Source organism: Schistocerca nitens, chromosome 10 (assembly GCF_023898315.1).
Source record: "Schistocerca nitens isolate TAMUIC-IGC-003100 chromosome 10, iqSchNite1.1, whole genome shotgun sequence".
In the NCBI taxonomy this organism is placed as follows: domain Eukaryota; kingdom Metazoa; phylum Arthropoda; class Insecta; order Orthoptera; family Acrididae; genus Schistocerca; species Schistocerca nitens.
Window position 1 is genome coordinate 33,276,608 of NC_064623.1, and position 10,307 is coordinate 33,286,914.

At 36.3% G+C, this 10,307-nt stretch overlaps 1 protein-coding gene across 1 annotated transcript in view; it reads left to right on the forward strand.

Annotated features, from left to right (window-relative positions):
• Window positions 1-7,910, forward strand: part of LOC126209830 (hyaluronan mediated motility receptor-like) — a 68,725-nt gene extending 60,815 nt beyond the window's left edge. The window contains exons 2-3 of the mRNA XM_049938961.1: window positions 1,034-1,280; window positions 7,593-7,910. Of these exons, the coding sequence (XP_049794918.1) occupies window positions 1,034-1,280; window positions 7,593-7,910 (565 nt within the window). The remainder of the gene's footprint in view (window positions 1-1,033; window positions 1,281-7,592) is intronic.
• Window positions 7,911-10,307: the final 2,397 nt, after the last annotated feature.

The following is a 10,307-nucleotide window of genomic DNA, read 5'->3' on the forward strand; positions in this document are numbered from 1 at the left end:
ACTGTAGATCTGACTTCTTAGGCATCTTAATGAGAGGTCACAATTACAATCCAGGGAGCTTGCAAATAACTGCCCTTACACATTATTGCCATATGGAATTCCAGAAACATAATCCGTTGTTTTCACAGTTTTCACCTGTTGGTTTCCTTGTTGCAATAAGCACTTGAAGCAATTGTAAACATATGTGGTTACTCCACTGATGCTTGTTCTCTTTTTCAATGTCTCCAATAGGTTACCTTTCTTTATGTTGTCTTCAAAGGTTTCTCATGCTCTTTTTGTGGTGAAATATTTGACATTTTCTTGTAATGTTGGTGATGCAAATGCTCCCTGAAGAAACCTGAAAGGGAGTCAGTGAGGATATAAATAAAGAACTGCACAATAATGTATCAGTGTTACTCAACATACCTGTATCTGAACTTTATTCTGTGTAATTATAAATTAATTAGAATTTTGAAATGTCAGATGAACAAGTTTGTTTTGACACTTTTATGCTTTTTTGTTTGCTTTGGACACTTACAATTAAAGACTTGATGTTTGTATGATTTTTTTATGATACCTACATGTGTTATTCATAGATCATGCAAGTATTAACAATACCCAGTCACCATACTATTGAGTCTTTGAGCAGTTGACGGTGCACAAGCAAGGCTGAAAATTGTTGCTGAGATTTGATAATATCTTCCTCCTGAGCTAACTGTTGAGAAAACAGGTCAGCAGGAAAACATACCGTGAGCGTGTGTACGTTTGCATGCCTTTGTTGTATCAGTTAATTGTGAAGGGTCACTTTGTCTTGAGGATCTGCAATGTTTTCCATTTTGTATATATCCGTGGCTATTTGCTTAGTTCCTCAAAGTTTTCGAGAGTGGATAGCTTTACTCATTGCATTATTTGTATTCTATTAAAGACTTTCCAGTATCATATTGTCACTGTGAATAATGAGAATATTTGTAAATAATGCACTTCCCAACAGAGAATTGTAAATTCTTGGTTGTATGTTTTCATTCCCTTTCAAAAATAAGTCTTAACTTTTCAGGCAGTTGCAAGAATATGAAGAAAGAGCTCTACGTGCAGAGAGACAGTGTTGTCAGCTAGAAGCTCTAGTGGGACCATTCAGAAAGCAGTTGGAGAGCTTTCTGACAGAACGAAGAGAAATTCTAAGAGGAAAGGCCGAAACAGAGGACGAGCTGCGAAATCTAGCTCTGAAATTTGGTCATCAGAATCGCAAACAGAAAGTAAAATATGTTGTTCAGTTACAAGAGAAGAATATGGAACTTCGTGAGGTAAGATGATCATTAATCTTAAGTTAATAAAGTTGCTACATTATGTTCATGAATATTTTAATGTTCAATATTAAATATCCATGAATATACAACTTCTTAATATACAAAGTGTCCCAACAAGAATGATAGGCTTTCAGGGCTGTGTCATGAAGTGTCATTCAAAGCAAAAAAGTGAAGTAAACATGGGCTCTGCAATGCATATGTTAAGAGCTGTGAGCACTCGTTCAAGAGCTGTGAGCACGGTTATCTGGTGCCCATAATAAAAAGGAAGTAAGATTCATAGTAATCTCAAATACCATTATTTTAACAAATGAATGACCATCCATAAAAGCTCCATACTAGTGTATGCAGATACATTTAAGCAAATGGGTAGCTAGCAAAATATTTCTTTTTGCTTTCAATTCTGGATTATATGGAACATTAAGATACAAATATGTAGACAACATCAGTTACTGTCTATTACACAGAAAGATTTAAAGGAAAGAATAATCGGTAGATTATGTCCAAATGACTGTATAAAAGAATGTATTGCAGAGTGCCCGCAGCAGCTTAAAAGAAATTCTCATAGTTAATAATAATAATAAGTTCACCTCAACACAGTCACATCTAACTAAATTATTTAACAGTTACATTGCAGACCCATACACATTCCCTGATACACTTACACATGGAATAACTTATCTGAAACCTAAAGATCAAGCAGACACAGAAAACCCAGCAAAATATCGTCCCATAACATGCCTACCAACAATATACAAAATATTAACTTCAGTCATTACACAGAAATTAATGACACATACAACACAGAACAAAATTATAAATGAAGAACAAAAAGACTGTTGCAAAGGAGCACGAGGATGTAAAGAGCAACTGATGATAGATGCAGAGGTGACATATCAAGCTAAAACTAAACAAAGGTCGCTACACTATGCATACATTGATTACCAAAAAGCTTTTGATAGTGTACCCCAATCATGGTTACTGCAGATATTGGAAATATACAAAGTAGATCCTAAATTGATACAGTTCCTAAACATAGTTATGAAAAACTGGAAAACCACACTTAATACCCAAACAAACTCTAATAATATCACATCACAGCCAATACAGATTAAGCGTGGAATATACCAAGGAGACTCATTAAGTCCTTTCTGGTTCTGCCTTGCTCTGAAACCACTATCCAACATGCTAAATAATACAAATTATGGATACAATATTACTGGAACATACCCACACAAAATCACACATTTGCTATATATGGATGATCTAAAACTACTGGCAGCAACAAATCAACAACTCAACCAATTACTAAAGATAACAGAAGGATTCAGCAATGATATAAGTATGGCTTTTGGAACAGACAAATGTAAGAAAAATAGCATAGTCAAGGGAAAACACACTAAACAAGAAGATTACATATTGGATAACCACAGCGACTGCATAGAAGCAATGGAAAAAACAGTTGCCTATAAATATCTAGGATACAGACAAAAAATAGGAATAGATAATACAAATATTAAAGAAGAACTAAAAGAAAAATATAGACAAAGACTAACAAAAATACTGAAAACAGAATTGACAGCAAGAAACAAGACAAAAGCTATAAATACTTATGCCATACCAATATTGACCTACTCATTTGGAGTAGTGAAATGGAGTAACACAGACCTAGAAGCACTCAATACACTTACACGATCACAATGCCACAAATATAGAATACATCACATACATTCAGCAACAGAAAGATTCACATTAATCATAAAGGAAGGAGGAAGGGGATTTATCGACATAAAAAACCTACATTATAGACAGGTAGACAATTTAAGAAAATTCTTTATAGAATGAGCAGAAACTAGCAAAATACACAAAGCAATCACGCATATAAATACATCGGCTATACGACTACAATTTCATAACCATCTCTACAACCCTTTAGACCACATAACATCAACAGATACGAAGAAAGTAAATTGGAAAAAGAAAACACTACATGGCAAGCACCCGTATCATCTAACACAGCCACACATCCATCAAGACGCATGCAACACATGGCTAAGAAAAGGCAATATATACAGTGAGACAGAAGGATTCATGATTGCAATACAGGTTCAAACAATAAACACCAGGCATTACAGCAAGCATATTATTAAAGATCCCAATACCACAACAGATAAATGCAGACTTTGTAAACAACAAATAGAAACAGTAGATCACATCACAAGTGGATGTACAATACTAGCAAATACAGAATACCCCTGAAGACATGACAATGTCGCAAAAATAATACATCAATAGCTTGCCTTACAACATAAACTTATAAAACAACACGTTCCTACATACAAGTATGCACCACAAAATGTACTGGAGAATGATGAATACAAATTATACTGGATCAGAACCATTATAACAGATAAAACAACGCCACATAACAAACCTGACATCATACTCACCAATAAAAAGAAGAAATTAACACAACTAATCGAAATATCCATACCCAATACAACAAATATACAAAAGAAAACAGGAGAAAAAATTGAAAAATACATCCAACTGGCTGAGGAAGTCAAAGACATGTGGCATCAGGATAAAGTTGACATCATACCAATTATACTATCAACTACAGGAGTCATACCACACAATATCCACCAGTACATCAACGCAATACAGCTACATCCAAACATATATATACAACTACAGAAATCCGTAATTATTGATACATGTTCAATCACCCGAAAGTTCCTGAATGCAATATAACATATACCGTACAGTTAAAAGGAAGTCACGCTTGATGAAGGTCCGCGTCACTTTCCATTTTTAACCAGACCTAAGGTCTGAGAAAGGAAAGAAGATAATAATAATAATAATAATAATAATAATAATAATAATAATAATAATAATAACATGCGCCACTATTATTATTATTCCTGTCATGAATTTCTGAACCTCTTCTCTCACCTTCCACTTAAGTACATGTGCATCTTATGTATATGAATCTGTCACGCCAGCATCCTTAAAGTATTTTCTGGCTTTGTTGATCTACCTCACATTCTTAATGCTTTCTGTGTAGCCAAATATCTGGTTAGTGTCTTGCGTGTCGGACAGCCTCATGACATGCCCATAAAATTTCAGCTGACATTTCTTCAAATTATGTACTATGTTAGGTATCTGTTCAGTCTCTCCTCCTGTCTCAGTAGCCCTGGGATTTTTCTGATGATTCTTCCCATTAATTTTCTGATATTTTGTAGTGCACATTTCCAATCCATGACTGATGTTTCTGATTAACATAAGTTTTCTGGTTTTATGAGTGTTGTAAAATCTCGCTTTTATTTTACATGGTTGGTATGATTTGTTGCAGATGCTTTTGCTCTTTCAGAATGCTTTAGTCATCACTTTATGTCTTTGTTCATGAGCTGCTTTCTCTGTCCCATTTGCCTGTATCATCTCCCCAAGGTGCCTGAATTTGTGAACTTTTTTTGATCTTGCTATATTTTGTCATAATCTTTTTTCATGAATCTTTTTGGTTTTGACAGATATTCTATTTGCTTGTAGTCTCACCTTTTCAGCCTTCTCTTTCAGTATCTGCATTTACTTTACTTCAGGTTTTGTGTTATCTGTTCGGCGAGGTGTTAATTGAATGCCATTCAGTCAATATCTAGTCCTTTGCTATTTCTTCCTAGCCTGATTGGTTTATAAAGTCCTTGTACTAAATTCTTTTTCTCGTTTCCTGACAACTTTGTTAAATAATTTGTTGAACAATAGTAGTGAAACACCATCACTTTGTCTCTCTTCATGATCCCTTTGCAAACGATATGTAAGGGGGTTGCAGTATATTCCTAGTTGTCATTTAAAGCTGGTTCTTGAAATTTTGTAAGATGGCTTTCTCAGGATAGTTTACATTTATCTCAGAGTCCACCAGTTCAATTCTTTAATCATCTCTGTGACACTCCTGTGGGTCATACAAAACCTGTGGCCACTTGTGTTGCCTTTCTCTGTACCTGTTCAATATCCCCTGTTGGTACTTTTGGTATGGGACCCACACACTTAAGCAATATTGTGGAATGGGTCACATGAGTGACTTGTAAGCAGTCTCCTTTATAGATTGATTGAATTTCCATGATATTCTATCAATAAACCAAAGTCTGTCACCTACCTTACCGATGACTGAGCCTATGTGATTGTTCAATTTGATGTTCCTATCTAGTGTTACACTCAGGTATTTGTACGAGTTGACAAATTCCAGTAGTGACTGCTTGAGATTGTGGTCTTGGGACACTACTTTTTCCAGTTCGTAAAGTGCATATTTACATTCCTAAACATCCAGAACAAGTTGCCAGTCTTTGGACCACTCTGAAATTTTATCAAGATCCAACAGAAAATTTGTGCTCCTTCTCTCAGACTGTACTTGCTTGAGAAAAGACTGAGGTTACTATTAACATTGGCCTCAAGGTCATTAATATAAAACATTAATAACCAGTGTCCCAACACACGTTTCTGGTGCACAACTGAAGTTGCTTCTACGTATGTTGACGACCCTCCCAGGATTACTTGCTGCCTCCTCCCTAGCGAAAAACATAAATACAGCCAAACTTCCCTTGATATGCCGTACGATCATACTTTAGATAATAAGTGAATGTATGGTACTGAGTCGAGTGCTTTCCAGAAACAGAGAAATACTGCATCTACTTGACTGCCTTGATCCATGGCTTTCAGTATGCAAGGCAAGAAAAGTGCAAAGTTGGGTTTCACATGATAAATGTTGTTTGAATCCATCCTGGTTGGCATGGGGGAGGTCATTATATTAGAGAGACCTCACTGTGTTTGAGCTCATAATATATTCTTAGGCTCTACAGCACATGGATGCCAGTGATACTGGATTGTAATTTTGTGGATCACTTCTTCTACCCTTTTTGTAGATGTTATGATGTGTGCTTTCTTCTAACTACTAGGCACAATTTTTTTCGTTTGAGGGATCTTAACTAGATATATTTAACAGAGGGGCTCATTCACCTTCAGTTCTGTTCTCTCTTTGCACCCTTTCTTTCTTGTTAAGATACTGTGTCCAGCATGGTAGCCATTCCATTGTGGGAAGGGGGTTTGGGGCTGTGATCAAGTATCTGCATGGTGGTAGCCCCCTGACCATACAGGGATTGCACTGTTGGTGTCGGAGGTGGAAACTTTCCACACATGCCAAGGAGTACGTGCCCATTGTGTGTGGGGTGCGGGGAACCCGGGCAATGTAATTGTTGCTGTAGCTGGGTGGCGCCTGTGGGGAGAGCCCTCATTTGGAATGGGTGTCGCCATAGAGGAAGACTCGTACACGAAGCAAATAAAACCTTCTTTCCTTTTTGGTGGCCACGCGGCACCAGCAGTCTCTTCTGAAGGTGAGACTTACTGTAGCACGGAGTATATGACCCCAAAATGTTTCCTTCTCTGACTACGCCACGGAAGGAACGTATGGCTGAGAAACAAGGTGAGACAATCTCTCCCCAATATTTAGGTTGTTCTAGGACCAACGGGGATTCCTTTTTGTCTACAGAGCCACTTTTCTTCAAGAAACGCCGCGAGGACAGGTTTGGGGACATAACAGCAATTTCAAAAATGAGAAGTGGCTCCATTCTGATTAAAACAGTCTCCCTTGCTGAGTGCTGAGTCAATGGCGCTGCTTGCCTGTGACAAGCTGGATGCCATTCCTGTAACTATAACTCCCCATAAGATTCCCAGTATGATACAGGTTATCACCTTCAACCATGATCTCCTTTTACAGACCAATGATGAGTTACTTGGCAGTTTGAAGTGAGGACTTCTCTGTAATTTAGTAGATGAAGTTGTATCCCAAAGCTATATTAAGTAAGTAGAGATGCACACGTAGAAACATTGAAGGATATCATCAGCAATCTACAGCATCACCAGATAAAATTAGAAATCAGACACTGTCAGAAAGTGAAATCTCTGTATTATGAACTTTTAGTCTGTAATTTGAAACACTTAAAGATAAAGGGAATAAGTGATACGTAGTGTGTAATAGGACTGATGAGAGGATGCATGTGAGATGGAGTTGAGAGAGGAATGCAAGTTCCAACAATGGGGGAATTAAAGAATAAGGAAGCTCTGAATATCAGGCTCACAGTGTGTGATAAATTCCAGTGAATGGTGTCGACAAATTTAGGTCGATGAGAATGTGAAGTTGCGTGCGGATAGATAAGTTCACTTGCTGCTTAAGCTATATTTTATTGTCTCAAGGTATACAACAGTGTCATAAGCAGATCATTTCCTTTTGTGTACTGTATCATATGCAAATCATTTTAATTACAGGAAGTGGAAAAACTGAGATCACAGGCTCGTGCTCAGAAGGCTACAGTGGACAAATTGAAGTCTGAATTGACAGCCTCAGCCCGTAAAGAAGTGGGTACTACTACTGCAGCCAGGCAAATTCTTAAGAATAGGGATAACAGTCCCGGGAAGAAACCTCCAAAGGGAAAAGATGGTGGTGCACGGCATGTACCAGTGGGAAAAGAGAACAGCCCCATTCATACTAACTTCGTATGTAGTCTAGAAAATAGTCCATCAGACATGTTACCTGTTGCAATGTCTACACCGAAAGCATTCGTTGACAGAGGAAATAATGCCTGAAAGTAATATGAGCTTATCAATTTTGTATCATTCACTTGATGTGGAAACTTTTTTGCTCGCAAATGTTATTTATTTTAATTTTTATTCAGTTGCTGAGGTTGAATTGTGGTGGCTTAGTCCTAAAAATTTCATTTAATTTAATGGATGATTTTGTTCTTGTAAAAGAAGGCAGATGTTAACGATTTCATTCAGCAATTAACTGTCTTTGTACTTTTCAGGTGACAGTTCTTGTAACATCTCTAGTTTCCAAAAATGTATGACTCAATTTTCAAAAGAAATGAGGTGTCCTGGCTTAGCAATAGAATAATTTGCTTTGAAGAAACAAATACTCAATAAAAAATTAAAAAATGGAGTAACTACCATAATTCAGCAATTGCAAAATATTTAAAGTGTGGTGTAATTTTAATATTAGAATTATCTGTGTGTGTGTGTGTGTGTGTGTGTGTGTGTGTGTGTGTGTGTGTGTGTGTGTGTGTGTGTGTGTGTGTGTTTTCAAAGGAAAAAAGACTGACAACTTGCTTCCATAAATTTACTGTGTCATTTACCTTACATTCCAGTGTAACAACTGGTTTTGTTATATGCCAAGTTAGTGTGTAAGAATTCTGTGTAAATACTTGACTGCATTGTGCTGTCTTTACCAAATCATAGTGGCACATATTTTTACTGAGATTGATGCTGTCATTTGAAGCTTTTAAATGTAGATTTTAGCATCAGACAAACCTACACTGTTCGTTTTTAGTAAATTTGTATGTGTTGATAGTTGTACATTTAAGTGATCATGGACGTTCAAATGTAACATTTACTGGAGGCTGCCCATTCAGAGAAAAAGTTCCAGCATAGTGTGATAAGTTTTTATTTTTATATTGTAATAAATTTGTTGACTGCACAGCTGTATTGGCTGTGACATCAGTGTATACAATTTTTGGTGTCTTTGTATTTTTTTTTAAATATATATATATATCTTGTTTCTGTATGTGGTCTGGGAGTGAGAATCAAACCTTTGTTAAGTCACATTACAGTGATGGTCATTTGGTTTGTGATACCAGTCCATTATCATAATGTGTGCTAATGTTTCTTGGCTTTCAATAAAGAAGGAAAAAGAAGGGACATAATGTCTGTATGAATGCTGCTGTTGGCAACACATTTCATTTTAATTGTAGCAGTATGTCATAGGCTGCAAAGGAATTACACCATTTCACTAGATTTATATGACAGTTTATAAAAGGTGGAATTGCCACAACAATGTGTTCTGTAACCACACTTACTTGAATACTCCTATTTATCACTAGAGCCAATGGAAAATAATGGAAATAGTCAAGATAAGCACTTAGGTGAGTGAAGTTGAGGCACTGAACTGTTGGACAAGCTCACAAACAAATTGGACACTGCAAACCTTTCGGACAAGTCATGCTTAACAACTCACACACACAATCTTTCCCAATTAGTCTTATTATTGCATCTTTGGGATGAGGACTCTGTGGGAAGACTCAGTGTTTATAATTTTGTTTATTCCAGTATCAAACTAAATTCAGTATTTTGTTTTTAAGACACTGACATCTACCAGCTGGTCTATCAAAGATGTTGTTCGTTACATAGCTAACTATTCATCCGTTTGAATAAATGTGTTTCATTTATTATTGGAAGTGATTAATTTAATATTTATAATATGCTTGCAATAGCTGAACATCAGTAAGAGAAGGTTCTATAAAATATGCTACTAAAAAACCTTTTTCTAGCTTTTCCCCTTCACGTTTAAGATACATAAAAGTTGTAAATGTAATTATATTTTGCATATTCTGCAGCAGACATCAAAGACGAAAGATGAGGAGATTCCATAATTCTCAGGCATAACTCTCACAAGTACACTTGCATTCAATTTAGCTTATTGCTTATTTGAAAGATGTGGTTTAATCTTATTTAATGTGAATATAAATGTACTTCATTAAAACTACTGCTGTTTTTTTTAGCAAAACATTAACCTTCTGATAAATGCTTCTTCTTCTTATTATTCTTCAGGAGTACATCACAGACAGTGAATGGGTTTGTGAGTCTCCAATCTGTCACATCTGAGCATTTCATAAACAAATGAGAGGTCTGCTTGCTATTACATTATTTCTAGTATGTGGCTTAAGTGTTCTTCACTGGACAAATAAAAATCGAGAACAGAAGCGTTTACTGCTTCCTGTAGTATAAGCAGATAATTGTTGTACATTTGGAGCACATCAATCAAAATCTTCTATTAATGGCAGGGTGAAGCGAAATTTGTGCACTCGGGCTTCACAGTGCGACTCCTCACATGCCAGCGATAAAAAAAAAGGTCACAAAATTTCGACTGGCGAGTAAATCTGGCAGAAAAAGGAAAAAGTGGCAGTCTGGCAACACTAGGTTCATTTGAGC